Genomic DNA, 20,374 nt, shown 5'->3' with positions numbered 1-20,374 from the left:
CTTGTTGCGGAGCACAGGCTCTAGGCACATGGGCTTCAGTAGTTGTGGTGCGCAGGCTCAGTGGTTGTGGCTTGCGGGGTCTTCCCAGACCAGGGCTTGAACCCATGTCCCCTGCATTGGCAGGTGGATTCTTAACCACTGCACCACCAGGGAAGGCCCCTGTCTCTTATCATTCTTTTGATCATATATACTGAAAAACTTTTTATAGACAGTTTTAATTCCTATTATATACATTTAAATGTTTATATTAATTGCAATTTTCCACCTGTCTGGATAGCAAAGAAAGACAAAAGAGGATGGATAAAGCCAATTTAGCAAAATCTTAAAAACTGCCAAATACGGATGAAGTATATGAGTATTCATCATTTTATTCTCTCTACTTTTAAGTATTTTGTCAATTTTTATAATAAAAATTATAAATACCCTTTTTTGTTGTTGTTGTTGTTTTTGTTGTTGTACACGGGCCTCTCACTGTTGTGGCTTCTCCCGCTGCGGAGCACAGGCTCCGGACGCACAGGCTCAGTGGCCATGGCTCACGGGCCCAGCCACTCCGCGGCATGTGGGATCTTCCCGGACCGGGGCACGAACCCGTGTCCCCTGCATCGGCAGGCGGATTCTCAACCACTGCGCCACCAGGGAAGCCCCCCATTTTAATTAATTTAAGAAACCCCAAATAAAACTATATAAAATAACTATAAACTTCAGCTAGTATTTTAAAAAATTTATTTAATTACAAACTTTAAACTCACTGAATCAACAATAAATATCTTTTTTCCCTTCTCTTGGTCGAATATTTTTAAAATTAATATTTGAAATCTCAGTAGATAAAGTATTGCTGTAAATATTTTAATGATGCCATTTACTTTTTAAAACCATAAAATCTTGTCATATGATTTCTTTGGTAATTGCACATTTCAGACCAGAAATTGAACTTACCATCAGTCTGACTGCTAAAACCATTAAAAGCCCATTTTAAGAGAGAAGATACTCTGTAGGTACAGTATACAGAAAGTTGAAGAGCAGATATTTAGCTAAAAGCATTAAATTATTACTTTAAAAAAACAGCTTTATTGAGATATAATTTACATGCCACAGTGTTCTCTATTAAAATATGCTTTTTTTGTTTGTTTGTTTTTTCAAATTATTTCTGCTCCCAAGCACCTGTAGGGGAGAAAGTTTTTTCCTCAACCCTCTTAGAGTCTCTGGCTAGGTCTGAAAATGAAACTGACAAAGATTAACAGGAGAAAAGCATACAGATTTATTTAATGTAAGTTTTACATGACACAGGAACCTTGGCATATTGAGTATTTTAAACTGAAGGAACTTGACAAAACAGAACCAGGGAGGTCACTGACCTCCCTCCCTCCCTCCTGCTGTTTTCTCAGACTCCTTCAACTTAAAATATTCAGTATGCCAAGGTGCCAAACTGGGGAGTAGTGTGTCCTGAACCCTATCATACCCTTCTCCTCCCCCATTCCCGTCCTATCATTTACTCATGAAGGTTATCTAGAAAAGCAGTGACCCCTTTGCTATCAGGTAAGAAACCTGTCACACCCAAGGTTACTTTTAGCAGCATGAAGAAAATCAGGAATTTTGCTGGTCTCAATAGGATTAAAGAGATTCAATGAAGAGAGGGGTATGAAAAAGGAAATGGGGAAATGTAGACTGTTTATTGTCCAACTATCTTTTGAACTACTCTGCTTCTTTATTGTGTAAACAAATCAAGTTCACTTCCTTGAAAACTCCTTATCTTTCCCAGCAAAACTATTCTTTCTGCACTCATTCACTCAGTGAAGTGGTCCTACTATCCATCTGGTTTACTCAGAATAGAAACCTGGAAGTCTTCAACTCTTCTCTGTCATTCTCCACATCACATCCACTTCGTCACCAAGTAAGTCCTTTTCATTCCTGAAAAGGATCTTCCTTTGGATTCATCTTCTATTCCTTTCCTCTCAGTACTCTATGAGGGCCATGATCATCTCATCTCCCTTCAGTCTTGCCTTTCCCATCCTCACCCCGCCCCCATTTGCTGTTTCCTGGGTAACCAAACCAAAGCCATCTTTCTAAAATGCAAATTTGATCACATTAGTCGCTAACTTAAAACCCTTAATGGCTCCGCATTGACCCAGGTTAATGTTCAAGTTCCTAATAAGGCTTGCAGTCCTGACTTGGTCCCTGTTGACTTCTCCAACATCTTGACTCCTTGCCTCTCCCCACCCCCATCCTTCCCAGCCACCAGGTTCTACTCTTCAGCCAGTTTCTCTCAGCCTTGGTCCTGAATAATTCTTTGATTACACATACTGTTTCTTCTTCCTAATACATTTTTTGTACCTCTGTTTCCCCATAGTTAAACCATTCTTATCCTTCAAACCTTATAGTCATTTCCTTCTGGAAGCCTTCCTTGCTATCATCTCTCCCTTTATTAAGTCAGAGGCCCTTGCTGTGTATTTCCAGAGTGCCCTATATTTTCCCCATTATAGCACTTTGTCATTCATCTGTCTTCTCTTTTACACTCTAAGCTCTAACAGCAGTGACCAGATTTGGCTTGCTCACCGTCATATTTTCATTACTTATAAATAATGGATGGTTAATTAAATATTTGTTAAATTAATTCTGATTGGAACTTCCCTGGCTTCCCCTGTAGATCTGCCCTTTTGAGTTTCATTCAGCTACTATTAATATTCTAAATAGTTTCTAAAAGTGTACGAAAGACCATTTAATTATCTCAATAAAACTTGTGACTTTCCTCAAAAACTTAGAGAATTTTGCTTTTATTTCCTAATAGTGAACTGTAAGTCAGGTTATAATTTATATTTTAAGATTTCACTTTTATATTTTCAACCATTGGCTAATTTAATAAAGATATTGTTTCATTTAAATTACAATTATGGATTATTTATAGTGTTATGCTATTTATTTCATGTATTATATACCACCTTGGTAATGGTCATCTCCTTGCTTGTCTTGGGGGAAAATAAGGGTTAAGTAAAAGAAGAACGAATTCTGTTAATATCATTAACATCACATACTGGTTGAAATTTTATATATTTTAGGAGAATCATCTGCATATATGAAATCACTTTAACTCAAAAAATAACATTTGGGGGAAAGGAAGGAACAAGTTATGAAATTTACTTCATGATTCCTATCTTTGCTTGTGTTCTCACATTTTGTGATGAACTCTTATATATGTTCACAATATTTAAGATAAAGATAAATCTTTATTTTTATGTTCCAAATCTTAGACAATTATAGTGTATACTTCTTTAAAAAAATTTTTTTTATTGAAGTCAGTTGATTTACAATATTGTGTAAGTTTCAGGTGTTCAGCACAGCAATTTAGTTATACTGTGTTTCTTGATTATATATTTTGTCATCCTTGTGCACTGCAATTTACCTATTTGAATGGAATAGGTTTTATTTGGTGAATATTTTCTAAACAAGTATTTCAAGTCATTTCAGTTCTTTGGGTAGTATATTGAAAAGAACTGAGAGTTGGGAATCCTGGGTTCTGGTCCTGCCTGCCTCCATCATCAAGTAAATGGCAGTTCCTTTATTCTATAGTATTTCTTGTTGGAGAAAACTAATTTCTAGAAATAAAAACATATGGATTCAAGTTTGTTTTTAAAGAGAGGAGCCATTATATGTTTGTGAATTAGTTGAACTCATATAAATTGCATCAGGTACAACACTTTATTTTTTTATGTGTAAACCAATCTTGAGTTTTATTTGTCTCCTATCTTCCTCCAGTTTAAAGCTTCTTAAATTTATCTCGCAGGGTTTCCTTTGGGCATGCAATATACCATATTGACTACTGCCCCTTCTACTTATTTCGAAAGGACTCCCCCCAAAAAAAACCAAAAAATTACTGGTAAAAGTGGCTCCTTTCTTTTGAAAATGTGAATTTTATCATCTCTATAGATCGTATGATTTACCATTGTGCTTTAGAATATGATGCTCTGGGTAAGTTTAGATACATTCTCATATACGGCAATGTAATATCAGGACTTGATAATTTTTTAAACTATTTAGTAAACAGCATTTGTAAAATTAAATTGTTGCTGTTACATAATGTTATTAAGTGGGCACCCATGAAAAGCATGGTATTGAATATCACTTTGGTAACAAGAGGATGCTGCTTTGTGGAGTCTCATTTACATATTAATTGCCATTGCTTTGTTTCTGTAGCAACAATAAGCCACCCCTTTGATGGTGGTTAGCTTGAATTATTCTTCACCAATGCCCTGTTTAAATCAGCTATGTTAAGTAAAAGAAGCAAAGAATGCTTGTAAGGCAGGTCATTTATTACATTGAAATTTGTTTTAGATGCTTGACTAATGCTGTGAAGGTAAATATTACATTTAAAAATTATTTCATCAGTAAAGTTTTATAGTTTTTAAAACAGACTTTGGGTTTGTGCTTTTAAAATATATTAAAAATATTTTTGAGATACCCAGTATATCCTGTATGTGAAATGCTATAGTTAATGATAAATGACCCAGAAACTTGAAACATCTTTAGAACAGAAAATCAAATGCATGTCTAAATGGATTTGTTACTTTCAGAGTTCTTTTTATGTGTTAGAATTGTGTGTTTTGTATGACTTTAGGTATGTTTGCCTGAATTAATAATATTAAAAATATCAAAGGATAGAATGTAAAGGACTCAATAATATTCTGTTGTTAGTGTCAACTCTTTTTTTTTTTTTTTGCTTTGTATCATATTGACTTGACTATTGAGTGATTAAATTCTGAAACAACTCAGTGAAGTAGTTTACTCTTTAGTGGTACTTTTATTAAACCATCTAGAATTTTGCCCTTTCTTACTGAATATTGCTTTCAGTGTTAGATTGTCTGCTGACTTTGAAGCCTAAACTTGATAAAGTTTATGGTAATATTTTATTTGTCTCCAAAAATTCTGCCATATGAGAGGTAAATAGTTTAGAATCATAGAGATGGAAGATACTTTTAGAGATTACCCAGAGTCCAGCCTTCAGCCTACCATTAATATCCGTTAACTAAAAACCTAGTATCTTTCTTTATGAACACTTGGCCATTGGCTTTCTTTAATCTAGCTGGCCATGGTGAAGAGAAATACTATGAGTAAAAGGTATTTGCATATTTTTTGTAAGGTAGCTATTTTTAAGTCTCTTATCCTTTAGCAACTGCCTCCCTCCCCCAACCCTTTTTTGTTGGAAATTATGTGAATAGATTTTTGTTTTACTTAACACAAATGAGACTGGATATTTTTCTAAAGAGTACAGATTATGCCTCAGTGAGTCTTAAATAATGGATATAAGAAATCTGAATAATAAAACCTGATTGTTAAATAGATATTACAATATATTTATTCTGGAATATTTGAGCATTAAGATATTTTAAGCAAATTATTTTTATAAAAATTGGAGCATTGAGTAAGAATATGTTCACTTTTCATAGGTCATCAGTACACACGTGTGTATGTGTGTGTGTGTGTGTGTGTGTGTGTATAACCTGTATCAGTTGAAGCAAAAAAGGAATTTATCATTAATCTTTAAGAGATACCTCTCCAAGAACAAAGGTCTTAAAGTACTAATGGATAATGAAGCTCTTTGGAAAGTAAACCTTTGTAAATTACTATTTTTTTATGGTTTTATTTCTCAAGCCTTTTTCCTTTATGGCAGAGAGTAAGTGTTCTTAAATGTTGCATGAAAGCTTTATTAATAAACGTTATTTCTTAACTTTTCCTTTTGGTGGCCACAAAGAGATTTATAAGGTTACTGAATTATTGTCACTTACTGTCACTCATACCTCAGTTAATTGCTTGCTTGAATTACTGCCACCTAGTTGCATTGATGATTAGTAGTTATTGATGACTCAATTCTTGTTAAAGTACAGACTTTCTGTCTGGCACATGTGGTATCTTTAGCCACTAACTGAAAATGTGCTTGAGTTTCACTAACATGTATGTTCCTAGTTTTACTCAAAATCTTAACATGTGAATACTGACAAAGTTCTTCATGATACCAATGTTAATTCTGTAGTAGAACGACAAAGGAAAGCAACTTACACCTATATTGTATGTTACCATTTACAGAGTGCTTTCATTTTTAATAACAATCCCATAAAATAGGCAAAGCAGGCATTTTATAAGCCTCATTTGACAGATAGGAAAAGCGGGGCTCATAAGTCAAGTAATTTGCCCCAAGTTCACACAGAAAGTAGAGTCAAATTTTGATCTGAGGTTTTGTGTCTTCAACTTCCTGTCCACTATTGCATCCTTATCTGTATATTTATCTTCCTCGGCATTCCATTGCTTACAACCATAATGTGGGAATCAGAAATCTAAGACCAAATTACACACTTGAAAAAGAAATCTCGTCTGTGTGTCTACTGCGGTGCCAAGACCTATGATAGTAAAAAGATAATTTATGTCCCTCATTTCCTTTCAGTAATATTTATCTGAGAAGCTGCACATTACTGCCTGTCAGAAGGTGTGACATCTGTTAACACTGTTTCTACATTTTTTTTAATGTAGAAAACTTGGTTGCATGTTGATATGGATAGTAATATAAAGGAAGAAAAAGACTTCTAAAAAGAATAATAGGGACTTCCCTGGCGGTCCAGTGGTTAAGTCTCCACGCTCCCAATGCAGGGGGCCCGGGTTTGATCCCTGGTCAGAGGACTAAGATCCCGCATGCACGCCTGGCACAGCCAAATAAATAAATAAAATATATTTTATGACAGGTTTAAAATTTTTATTGTGGTAGAAAGAGTTAATCAATGTTATCTTTATCCTTAAATAAAATGGGATTATTAATTTTTTTGGCCAGAACTGTTCTGCTAATTCAGATTTGTCACTTTTTACTTTGCAGCAGTTAGAAGAAAAGAGTGAAGATCAAGAAGACAAGGAATGTTTGAAACAAGCAATAACAGCTTTGCTTAATGTTCAGAGTGGTATGGAAAAAATCTGTTCTAAAAGTCTTGCAAAACGAAGACTGAGGTGAATATTTTCACTTTTTTTGTAATCCTCCTTTTCACCCTGAATATTGTGGTATCAATTCAGGGATCCCAGTTCCCTCCTCAAGTAAACAATGAAGAAAATACTTTTAGTGACAAGCTTGGTCTTTCAGAGGAAGTGACATCAAAGGCAAGAGAACTTGTTATTGTTTGAAAAACCTTTCATATTTGTTCATTTTCCTTGCATACTCCCAGACAAGACCTCCTGAGAGTCCGCTGGTAAGCTAAAGGAGAGACAGAGCAACATGTATTGGGTAGACTTATGTCAACATCATTGTTCTGTCAAAGTAAAATTAGTAGTGTCTTTTATTTTAGGGATTATGTAACTCAAGGCATTAATTCAGATAATATGCTTCCAGCTTCCTAATTATAATATATACATGGTTTTTATCTTTAGGTATTGTCTACTTAAGCATTTCTAGATAAATTTTTTAATCTTTCTTTTTTTTCACTATATTGGGCTACTTTTTAATACTTGTCATTCTAAATATTTCATAGCCATGGTAGAAATAATCATTCTGTAGCTAAATTTATAGGGTAGAATTTTGTCAATAGTTGTTCTTTTTAGAGCACTAAAAAATGTCTCCACTGTGTTGCTTTAGTTTCCAAAATTGTGCAGTTTTTTAACACTAATATATTTGGAGAAATAGTGAAAACCTTCTCAGTGCAACTTTTTAAAATATACTTTTGCACTGTCATTTATTTACATGAATTATGGATTCCCTGTCATCTTTGTACTAACCATGTTTTTTCCTTTATCCTAGTGAATCTGCATGTCGGTTTTATAGTCAGCAAATGAAGGGGAAACAACTAGCAATCAAGAAAATGAACGAGATTCAGAAGAATATTGATGGTTGGGAGGGAAAAGACATTGGACAGTGTTGCAATGAGTTTATAATGGAAGGAACTCTTACACGTGTAGGAGCCAAACATGAGAGACACATATTTCTCTTTGATGGCTTAATGATTTGCTGTAAATCAAATCATGGGCAGCCAAGACTTCCTGGTGCTAGCAATGCAGAATATCGTCTTAAAGAAAAGTTTTTTATGAGAAAGGTACAAATTAATGACAAGGATGACACCAATGAGTACAAGCATGCTTTTGAAATAATTTTAAAAGATGAAAATAGCGTTATATTTTCTGCCAAGTCAGCTGAAGAGAAAAACAATTGGATGGCAGCATTAATATCTTTACAGTACCGGAGTACACTGGAAAGGATGCTTGATGTGACAATGCTACAGGAAGAAAAGGAGGAGCAGATGAGGCTCCCTAGTGCTGATGTTTATAGATTTGCAGAGCCTGACTCTGAAGAAAATATCATATTTGAAGAAAACGTGCAGCCCAAAGCTGGAATTCCAATTATCAAAGCAGGAACTGTTATTAAACTTATAGAGAGGCTCACATACCATATGTACGCAGGTAAGAAGTATGAACTTGCCTGTCGCTTTTATTCTCCTGCTTCAAGCTGATTTTTCTTTGCTGCACAGGCCATTATGCCTAAAATAGAAAGCAAACTGACAGCAAGAGACCTCCGCATTATCAGAGTTCATTTTCCTCTGACTAAAAATACCGTCACTTTATATTTCTTTGAAATTTTATAATCTTTCTACCACATTTACATATGTTACTTTTAACTTTGCAACCAGAGTTATAATATAAATAAAGTTACTGGGCTAAATTTACCCAGTTAGACAGTGGCAGAAACAAGACTAAAAGTAGTGATAAATCAGTCATCATTAGGGTCTAAAAATCTTTTTACTCCTTTACCTCTTTTTTTCCTTTCTCTTTCATTACTGAGATTATAAAATCAGTAAAAATTCTAATTGATATCCATTACCAAAATTGTGCTGGTAGTACATTATATATACAGCATTGCTTTTTCTTAATTTCCATTCCTAAAATTTATTAAATTTAGCAATCCTGGGAGTCATTTAAGTTTTCAGTATGTTTTGCTTTTTACAACTGATGTTATTTAGGGAACAATTTCACCTTAGCAGGGCAATTTTTAGAGACAAACAGGAGTTTGGAGGATTCCTAGGGGGTTGAGACATGTTTGTCTTTAAATAGGCTACATCAAATATAGTGTTTGAGAGTAAGGAACAAATATAATGATCAATTTTTTTAAAGTAATTTTATTTCTTCTAATAAAGTAACAGATGATAATCCAGTGTTCTTCAACTTCCCTACATAGTAGGAAGTTTGACGATTGTAAAGTACTGTGGAAAGAGCACTCACTGAATTTAGATTCACACCTTCACTCTATCACAGTTCCTTAAGGTTTTAGAACCTTAGTTTTCATCTCAAAAATCAACATCACAACAGCTGTCTTAGAATATTGTTGGAAAGAATAAATGAAATATTATATGTGAAAGCTCTTTATAAATGTAAACTTATTTTCAAAGAATGCTTTTATTACAAAGACATATAAAATCAAACACAACTCTTATAAGTGCTATTCTTAAATAGTTGAATGTGTAAGTTAACTTCCATCCCCAAACTTTTTGCTTAAATATATTTCTATCTCTAGGATATGTGTGTTTCTGGGGAAATTTCTCCAGTTTTTAAAGTCCTTCAAATGGGTTCTCAGTTTTCTCTGGAAACTATTCTGGCACCAGTTGAATTTGGTAGTTCTTTTGCTAGTCTTTTCCATAGTGAAATAATAGTGTTTTCCATAGGCTAATTTTAAAAGCAGTTTGGGCTCTTTAAGCATATACCATTTGGTAGTAGCAGGCAGTAACTGAAACATGTTGAATATAATGAAAGAAGACTCTGGGATTCCAATTTTACTATTGATTTTTCACCTAGAAACTTCTGTAGTCAGTGTATTCATTTTACTGACCCCAAAATAAATCAAAGTACAGAGAATTTAAATAAGCTGCCGAGGATTCTACATGAAAAATAGATTATTCTGTCTTTTTACATATGAAACTTATTTTGAGAGGTAGTTTTCAGTAATTAATATGACCTATCTATTTAGTTGATGACCATCAGCTTCTTTAAGATCTAGAATACAGCTTAAAAAAATGTTTTTATTCATTACCTGAAATATGTAGTTGCAAAATAGTTATTTCTTTGCTAACTTCTGAAGGAATTTTTAAGGTTATAAAGGTTCAGGTTATTCTTCTTGCCACATTATTCTGATTTTTGTGTCTTGGAAGATTCACAGAACTTTTTATCATAAGCATTCTAAACTATTCATCGTTTTATTTTAAGTACCTTTGTTTTGGGTTCTTAAGACTATTTAGAGTAGAATTAATCCTTAGATTCTTATCTATGTGAGGCAGAAGTTTTTTTTTTTTCTTTCTGTAGAGCAATACAAGTGGCAGGTGCTAAAGAAGACTTACTAGTGTTTACTATCACAAGTCAGTGGTATTTGATTTGGAAAATATTTTCAAATTTCAAAATTTTTAATATAATTGTTTCTTAAAAACTCCTATTGTTAATGATAAAAATTTTCTTTACTGCTTGCTTTATTTCACAGAACTGACTTATGATTATTAATAAGTAGTTATAGAACTACAATTAAATATTTTTTTTTCAGGGGACTGTGCCTTTTATTTATTTATTGAATGAGGACACTTAAAAACAAGCAAAACTAGAACACGCATAGCTTGATAGTTTTTCTTTAGTCTTGGCAGTCTTCTCCTTAACGTACACAATGCTAGCTATGTCTGTAGACACAGTACTTTTGCTATGGTGTTTTATTAGTTACTTTTGATAGTTCTCATTTACATTAATTTTTAGCTTTTGAATAGAATAACTTAAATGGTTTTATTTCTAGTTAATATAAAACACTTAATTTATAGAACTTTGCAAAGTTGGGTGTATTCAAATTTAAATTGACAAGATTTTTTACTTTTTTAAAATGTTAAAGTTTTTTAAAAAATTCCTTTCATTAATTTCTTGAGGAATAAAAAGCCACACTGTTGGGTTCAGAAGTGTTGTAGCTAAGTTTCTTGACATTTTTCTTTTCTATCTTATTTTGAAGCTTAATTGAATATTTTAATTTATGTCATAAATATATTACTAGTGTAACTAAAACCCATAAGCAGCTTTCATGAATTGTGATTTACCGTACACACGGTACAGCTAATAATTAATAAGTATTAATTATTAGCTTATTTGACTTCTGTAAGGTCTGTGACTAAATGTATTACTGGCAATATAGAATGTGTTTTTAATAGACCATGTATGAACTTGTAAAACATGAAAGCAGCTGTTTTTTAAGGTCTTTTCCAGCTCAGATGGACTCTTAGTCCTCACTACAATGATAATAGATCAGCTATTTGTTTAAAGAACTGTTGGTCTGCTCTATTTAATTTTGGTTCAGTTGGTTGACAGGTATTTTATCAGAGAACATACAGTGCAAGTTGTGGCCTACACTGAAACAAAAACTAAAATTTAACTTGCATATTTTTATTACATTGTATAGAATTGTAATAAAAGACATTGGCTGTAATAAATGAGAAAAATCCAATAACTAATAAGCACTACTTTCAGACATTGTCATAAAAAACAGAAAACTTGTTTAACCTTACTTAATTCAGACTTCATTGTGGCTTCAACCAGCTTGATCACTCAAGTGTTTTAACAGTAATTTATGAAACAGAGCTATAGACCTTAGATGATCAATCCTTCACTTTATAGACCAAAATCCAAGGCCCCTGAAGTTTGTGATTTGCCAGAAATCATATCAGCTAATGGCAGAAAGAGGATTAGAAATTAGGTTTCTTGACTCTTGAAATAGAGTATACTTTCTACCATGTTACACTGACTCATGAATTCTTTCATTTTTAGAATATAATTTTTATTATGTATATTGAATAGTAAAAATAAAGAGAATTACTTGCTTGGTTTGAATTGCCAGCAATATAAACAACTTGTTCACTTCTGCGCAAACACAGGTCTACTGTGAAGATATAGTCAGAGTACAGTTTTTTTTCTTATTGAAATAGGTAATAAATTCTGACTATAGATAACTTCTATTTTAATGCATAGATTTTAGTTTATATTTAGATGTTGGTCATTATAATTTTAGTTTTTAACAAAATCCAGTCAGTCTATTGGTGGTGTTTGCTCTGTAAATTTAGGTGAATTAGAAGGTGCTTAACTGTTGCTCAGAAGAATTGCCACAGGGTTTTATGTGGGATCTAATTTATAGTGTCTCAGGTCCAGTGTTTCTGGACATACAATAAATCGTTAACTACATCAGAACTTCAGAATTCATCTGAAATGTTGTGGGGGGAAATTGTCTAGTTAGGTGGATCATTCTGCATCTGGTAAGGATGTGAAGAGACTTTTACCTACAGTAAGAAAGCACAAAGCAATATACATAAAAAGCAGAAGATGAAAGTAGGAATTTCACTTCTGTTACAGAGTTATAGGAAATAATTTAGTACAAATTAATTATTGAGACTTTAAAACAACATGGGTGAAGAAATATGGTATGTCTGGTTTTGATAGTCTCAGAGAAATGAGATGACTGCGGTAGGGGTCTTTCAGAACTGACATTATATGGAAATAAAAGCTTTTCATACTGAAGTGTGGGGAAAAGGTGTTTCCCATGCATGGTGAATTTCTCTTTTAAAGAATATGGTATTGAAAAAATTTAAGCCAGTTGATATTTTTCTTTAAAGTACTTACTGCTATTTTATGCCCTCATATAGAAAATTTGCAAAAAACTGCATTAGATTTCTTTGGAGTTTGTATACTATATAAGCTCAGTTCGGGTGTTTTAACTTTTAAAAAAATCTTTTGAACAATTTTTGATCTATAGGGCAGTGCTGTTCTATTTTTAAACTCTGTTTTTTTTTTTAAGTGTTTGTGCGTCAGCATAGCGTCTGTTTCCTTTTTTAAGGAATTCAAGAGTGATTGTTTATAAATCCTTGTTGAGGAGCTTATTGTTTCTTGTAGCGTTTTAAATGGCTGTATTAAAGGGAGAATTATCACATGAACAGACATCCTGATTAACGGTGTTTCACTATGGTGGTTGGGGGAGGGGTATTTACATAAATAACTCTCTATGTAGCAAATATTTCATAAATTTATTGACCTTGCCAATAAAAATGTGTTAAAAAAGGATTAAATTTATCACCTCAAATCTAGTATGCTGTATGTATTCTGAACATTAATGTAAATATACTCTGATTTCCTAAGATTTTGAAGAATTGTACAATAAAATATTATCAAAGAAAATAGCTTTAGAATGAGGGAGACAGGCAGCTAGAAGGCCAGCAGAAAATGGAAAACACGGCTCATATTTGAAATAGCCTGGGCCGAGACCGGGGACTTGATGGTAGAGTTGGCAGGTACTTGTACACACAGAGAGGTTGGGTAGACGGAGGCAGAGCAGCTAGTGAACATGGTGGACATCTTAGTACAGGGCTTTGAGAGTAGAAAAGAGTGTTACCTAAAATGGTGAAGAAGAAAAGCCACAGAGGATGTTTTTGCCATTGCTCATATTGAAATCCATTAGGGGTTGTGTTTGAGAAAGAGGTTTGTGGAATTACATCCACTAGCGATAGAAAGAGGAGAATATCGAAATAGTTGATTTTCATTTTCTCCACAAGTATTTGTGCTTATGTTTTAAAACCAAATCAGCCTGGCTTTTATATTTTTAATGCATTTGCCTTCCATCTGTCTCTGAAACATCACTTTATAATACAGGTGGGTAACAGAGACAGTGTAAAACTTAGCTATTATCATTGTCTGATAAATGTATGTAGGTACTTTGTTTTCCTACAGAATTATATAACCTGTTCTTATTGACGGGTACTTTAAAAATATCTAATTATCTTAATCCTTTGTATCATCAATAAGATAAAGGTTTCCAGTGGTTAGTGTGACATTATATGTGTCACTATCACTGAAATGGGGAAACCAATAGAAATAAAAATAGCTTCTGGAATATGGAATTTTGTGCAAAATTTCAAATATAGATGTTAGGTCCTCTCTTAATATAAGTTTTTCATTCATTAGCAATTTCCCACTGCTTTAGAAACTAGAAATAGAGCCTAAATTAACACAAGCCTGGGAATATATGCAGCCTTTAAGATGTTTTTTGAAAGTACTTAAACTCTTGCCAGTTTTTCTTGGTTTATTTTTAGCTTCTGCTGGTTTTTTCTGTTGGCAAGACTGCTCTAATTTCTAATCAAGCTAAAAACAACTTAAACTTGAGTCACTTTAGAAGTTAATACAACAGTGATGATTGTGGGAGTGTTTATTTCACCGCCAGCTTCAGAAACTCCTCTTCTGAATAGTGTACAGGAAGGTACAGCTGCTACTTCCTAAAATCTGGAAGAAGGCTTAACAAGAATTACAGAATCACAATTAGACTGCTAATTTCTCAATGACTTTAGTGCCTTTAACCAAGATTAGCAGTTTACAGCTTCATTCTGAATTAATCATTTATGTAAATTTCTACAGTGATTATGTAACTCATGGATTCATTCTTTATATTTAGCTCTCACAGCTTTGGAAACCTTAACAGATCCTTTAATCCAGGGAGTTGAGGTGATATGGCAGAAAAAAGCAGTAAATCAGAAATCACACGATCTAGGTTCTGGTTCCACCTCTTTCACTCTATTGTGTGACTTTAGATAACTCTTAGTTACTTCTGTCATATCTAGAAAGGGAAAAACAGCAGCCGCCCTGCTCACTTCACAGAAATCATATGGAATGAATTATGTGAATGCTCTTTGAATTCATTACGTAACAGACATCAGGAATTGATGTGATCCCTTTTGACTGATGTGGCACTGAGGCACATCATGACTTTCCCAGCATTGTCATCAGTTAGTAAAGCACTGAAATGGCCAGAAGTTTTGGTATAAGATGAAAAGGCTGTTTTAAAATAGTTTGCCTTTAAAAATAGCCAGTTTTCTTGAAACATACTTTAATTCACTTAGAACTTGCTTTTATTGTTTTTCAATTTAAAAGTATCTTTGATATCCCACAACTTTTTAGCCTGACTTAGGTGGCATTTGAGAAGAAATGGATCTGGATATTGATTTTAGACTTTTAGACTAAAATAAACTTTTCTTTTAAAAAAGGGAGAGGTTACCCTTAATTTTGGAACACAGCTCAGGGATATTTGGAGCACTCTGTACTAAGGGTCTGGCCTCTCCAACAGTGACAGCTCAGCATCTCTACAGTGGCCACTGCTTTTGCTTCCTAAGTACATGATGTTTTGAGTAGCCTCACCTTTACATATAGATTTGCAGAACAGGAAGAAGATTCTTGAAAGGGAGGATTGTGATGAAACCGATATAAATCTCTGTTTTAAAATCTTGTACAGCCTTCTGTTTTAAAATCTTTTCTTCTGGTTGAGACATTAGTCTTTAACGTTTGAGGAACTCTGTAACTGAAGACAAACAATAAAATACCAACAAAGAGGAAATTACTAAAGGATTGTATCTATTTAAATCACTTTTATCAGTAACCCACTCTAGCATCAGAAGGTATGAAGCTAAAGGAGAAGAGGGCCATTTAAAACCAATATATTTTTATTATGTAAATTTTTCTTTAACTTAAAAAATTATTATAATCTTAAATTCAAGGTTGTCTGATATTTAAATCAATTCATTATCTTGACCACATATACCAATAGATTGGAAATAGATTTCTATTTTATGATAAATCCATGAATTTGATTTTGGCCATGGCGGGGGAAGTTAATATAGTTATTTTAAGGCTCAATTTAGGGTGATTCTTAATCAGACAGAATCAGACTAAATAGAGATTTTCCATGCAAATGAATCTGATTCTTGCTAAATTCTATGCTAATAACAGACATTGTATTTCTTACAAAGAATCCATAGTGTGTAGCCTAACAAAAATAAAGGTAGTTGCTACTCTCAATAAATTTATCATTAAATTAGAGCTTACCATTCCATAGTGATGTGAAGCAGGAAAAGGATACTCCCAATAAAAAACTCAAGTGAATGAATTCTCCCCTCCTCCTTTTTAAAGACTCTTAGAACTAAATGTGGACCTTGTTGAAATTTGAGTTACAGTGAGTGGTGAGTGTTTTTTTTATTCCCCATTATGAGAAGATGTCTCCCGCCACCCCCAACTCCCTTTATGCAGATGATAGCCCAGGTCTCTTGTGCTGATGACAGCAGCCTTTCTCCACAACTCTGGGAGAATACTGTCAAGGAGAGACTCTAGTAGGCAGGCCTGGAGAGGTGATCACACTCAGTCAGCTTCCTGCTTTACTTCATGAAGTATGAATGAAAAGCATATCCTTTCATGGAAGCGGTTGAAGACTCCCGCTCTTACGATTGAACTCTCATTGCGTCTACTTGCAATGAAAGTAATTAAAAGTTGTGAATAGAGCCAAATCAACATATTCTTACACATTTAATAGTTTTAATAACTAACAGGTATTTATAAGCATCTTTTAGCAGTTTTAATTAAGACTTTTAGCACATAAAACAATTTAGAAACTATTTAACTTAATCTACAACATTATAAGATCCAATTTCCAGTTGTATGCTCTATTAACATGATTTAAAGAAATCCAGATAACTAATCCAGATAAACTAGTCTGAAGAGCAGGAAAAGTAGTGGGTTATTGCTGTGGCCTTTCTGTTTACAAGGGAAATAAACCAACTGGTGATGTTCTGAGATCCATGTAGCACGTGGAAGCTTGCTTTTATACTCTGCCTTTCTTCCCTTTGTATTCCTGTGGCCAGTAATGAGTTTAATATCAGCTAGTCAGAGTGTGCAGAGGTCAAGAAATAAGTTGATGTAAAATTTTAGTATCAATGATTTTGCCACTAATTTAGGAAGAAACTAAAGTTAGCAGTTGATTTCAAAGTCCAAAGCATTCTGTGTGGTCAAAACATTTTGGGACTTTAAAAACTGACTATTTAATCTCTTTTGAAAATGTAAATAATAGTTTTAATCATTCTGAATAAAAGATTTTAATAAGATATTTTTCCTTTTTCTTCATAGATCCCAATTTTGTTCGGACATTTCTTACAACATATAGATCCTTTTGTAAACCTCAAGAACTACTGAGTCTTATAATAGAAAGGTCTGTCAATTTAAAATGTTTAAATTCTTTGTTCTTTTTTTTAATGAGATTGAGCTAAGATATGGAAATATATTGAATGAGCTTTAAGTTGTCGTTCATGAATACTTTAAGAAGAAAATCCCTTGGATGACCATTTATTTTATAATAATATGTTAGCTTTGATTATTTAAATACAAAAATAGGCAGACTTTTTTACATGGAAAGTCAGTATGTGAAATTTCAAATTTACAGAATTAATCAAGTTAAAGACTATAAAAATGTAGAATTTAGGCTCTGGAAATTCAAATTTTAATGATTTAAATGTTCTAAACAGAATTTTTCAAATATACCACATGTTGAGGAAAACAGAGTGAACAAGTACTGTATACAATCAAGAAATGTTTCATATACCCAAAGAGCAGTCAGCTTTTCAGAACTTACCCTTGAAAAGTTTTATGTTGGCTGATTTAGAGTAATTACACAAGCCAAAAACAAATATCATTCTTTTAACTTTATAATCACACTTATTTTTAGACTTTGCATGTATTCTTTATTATGTTTCTAGTTTTATTTATATTGGCAAGTATTAATTTCTTGTTAAAAATTAAATCATTAGTCTTTACATTATAGAATCCTCACTTGTTTTCACTGATGTGTATATTCTTAGTATTTTTTACAGTGCTCTCTTGATTGTGCTGACTAGTGAAAAGATTTGTAGTTTGCTGTTTGCATAATTTGATATCATTGATCTTTTCATTAGTTTGTTCTGTTTTATGTTAGGTTTGAAATTCCAGAGCCTGAGCCAACAGAAGCTGATCGCATAGCTATAGAGAATGGAGATCAGCCCTTGAGTGCAGAACTAAAAAGGTTTAGAAAAGAATATATACAGCCTGTACAACTGCGGTAAGCATTAAATAAATAACTGAAGTAAATAAGCTTTTGTTCAATTTTTGTTTCAGAGTTAAATAGGGATGTTTCCCAAGCAAGGAGGAAGTAACATGTAAAATGAGTGAAGTAAAGAGGAATTATCAGAAATTACTGTATAAGTCTTAATTAACATAGAATTTTGAAAGTGGTAAGCTACCTATAAGATTAAAGTTGACGCTTGAACAACGTCGGGGTTAAGGACACTGACCCTTGGCACAGTAGAAAATCCACAGTCATCCCTCTGAATCCGTGGTTCTGCATCCACAGATTGAACCACCTGCCTAGGGTGTAGTACTGTGGTATAGATTTAGTGGGGGGGGGGGGAAAAAAATCCAAGTATAAGTGGAGCCGTGCAGTTCAAACCCTGTTATTCAAGGGTTAGCTGTATTTAATTTGGTAAGAGTTTCTCTGTTTTCATTTATACCACTCATTGTGATAAATGTTTATGTCCGAGTTCCCATGTAATTCGATTCTTCTTCTGTGTTAATGCCATAGAGTATTAAATGTATGTCGGCACTGGGTAGAGCACCACTTCTACGATTTTGAAAGAGATGCAGATCTTTTGCAGCGAATGGAGGAATTTATTGGAACAGTAAGAGGTATTTTTTTTTAAGTGCCTTAGTTTTATGTGTAATAAAAGTACCAATATGGTGACTATCAACTGACATCACTACTGCTCAGTGTAGTTAAGAGGTATTTGTAATAATGCCAGCATAACCAACTGGAAAAGTTAAAATTTTGTGCCATTTTTGACCTACAAATTGTTTAATAATCATCCTGTTGATCCAATGAATTTTCATTTAGTAAATTAACTTACTGATATTTTGGAAGTGGATAGAAAAAGTCTCAATTTATGCTGTCTTAACACATCTGAAAATATGTGTACCAAAGGACAATTAGGAACTGTTGTGCCATTATAACGGCACGATGGAGTTTGACTAAGACACAGTTAGGTGAACAGTGCATAACATATCAGCGAGGCAGCAGAGCATACTGAACTGAGAGCCGAGAAACAAAAGTACTCTTCCAAACACTGCCACTCATTAGATAAATGACTCTGGCAAAATCATTTTGATTCTTTAGACTTCAGTTTCCTTTTCAGTAATATGAGGAGCTAGGCTTGATGATCTCCAGTTCCCCTTCTAGTTTTCAAGATACTTTGATTGTATAGGTCTAAGGATGTCATAGACAAACTTGTTTCTATTTCCATCATATATTTTAAATGAGAATCGAAAAATAAAGAGTTAAATAATAGTACTTTCATGCATAGTACAGAACGAAGCCACATCAAAAGCTCACACAAAATGAAGGAGTCCTCTGCACTGTTTGGTTTATAAAATGCAAAGTTTGTTATATTAACAGCTAATGTTGTATGATCTATCATTATAAATCTTATTTGTGCAAGATATATCTTTTTTGGAGAGGATTATACAATAATATTTTGAACTGAAGTTTAGAACAATAGAGGTGAAAAGTTTCTACAAATAAATTACTTTCTCTTATTTAAAAAGGATGTGAAAGAATATATACCAAACTATTAACAGTGGTTATCCACTTGAAGAAAACTGAGATTGGGATAGGGAATAGGGAAACGGTAAAAGGGAACTTCATTTTTAAATTTTGATCATTTGAACTTTTTATAGCAAAGATATATTCAGGTATCACTTATACGATTTTAAACTATTTTTTAAAAATAAAATATTGAGTAAAATGTTTAAATGTTATTTTTAATGTAATGTTATTTCAGGTAAAGCAATGAAAAAGTGGGTTGAATCCATCACTAAAATAATCCAAAGGAAAAAAATTGCAAGAGACAATGGACCAGGTCATAATATTACATTTCAGAGTTCGCCTCCCACAGTTGAGTGGCATATAAGCAGACCTGGGCACATAGAGACTTTTGACCTGCTCACCTTACACCCAATAGAAATTGCTCGACAACTCACTTTACTTGAATCAGATCTATATCGGTATGTAATTTGATGTTCAAGCTGAAAAATCCTTTCAAATGAGTTAACTTTTAAAATAAAATGCTGATTTCTGCCATGTAGGACTGTTATAAGACATAAATGAGATAGTACATGAAGTACCTTGTAATAAGGCCTGATTTATGGAAGGCTCCTCTTTCACTCCTTCATCCTCTTTGCTCTATCTGGATTTACAGCTTCTCTCTTTTCTGCAGTCACACCTAGTTGGTAAAGCTAAGTTCAGATCCTGGCTTTACCAATTGTTGGCTTGGTATCCTTGGGCAACTTTAACCTTCTGGTGTAACTTTTATCCCTCTGCTGCTTAGTTTCCTCAAGAGTAAAATGGGGCTAATGATGGTAACTACTCCTGGAGCTGTTGTGCAAGGTTTAAAATAGTCCATATATTTACAGCACGTAGCACATTGCCCAGCACAGAGTAAGGGCTCAATGAGTTAGCTACTGC

The 20,374-nt window shown here is 33.4% G+C and overlaps 1 protein-coding gene across 2 annotated transcripts in view; it reads left to right on the top strand.

Moving 5' to 3' along the window:
- The window catches only part of SOS1 (SOS Ras/Rac guanine nucleotide exchange factor 1), a 153,568-nt gene that overhangs the window by 106,830 nt on the left and 26,364 nt on the right, over nucleotides 1-20,374 (top strand). For both annotated transcript variants that reach the window (XM_024118564.3, XM_028497117.2), the window contains 6 exons: nucleotides 6,854-6,981; nucleotides 7,763-8,418; nucleotides 16,957-17,038; nucleotides 17,798-17,920; nucleotides 18,440-18,543; nucleotides 19,692-19,914. In XM_024118564.3, coding sequence (XP_023974332.1) covers nucleotides 6,854-6,981; nucleotides 7,763-8,418; nucleotides 16,957-17,038; nucleotides 17,798-17,920; nucleotides 18,440-18,543; nucleotides 19,692-19,914 — 1,316 coding nt within the window. The remainder of the gene's footprint in view (nucleotides 1-6,853; nucleotides 6,982-7,762; nucleotides 8,419-16,956; nucleotides 17,039-17,797; nucleotides 17,921-18,439; nucleotides 18,544-19,691; nucleotides 19,915-20,374) is intronic.

The sequence above is a fragment of the Physeter macrocephalus genome, chromosome 12 (genome assembly GCF_002837175.3).
Source record: "Physeter macrocephalus isolate SW-GA chromosome 12, ASM283717v5, whole genome shotgun sequence".
Lineage (NCBI taxonomy): Eukaryota > Metazoa > Chordata > Mammalia > Artiodactyla > Physeteridae > Physeter > Physeter macrocephalus.
Note: the sequence above shows the minus strand (reverse complement) of the source record. Positions and strands in the feature narration are given on the sequence as shown.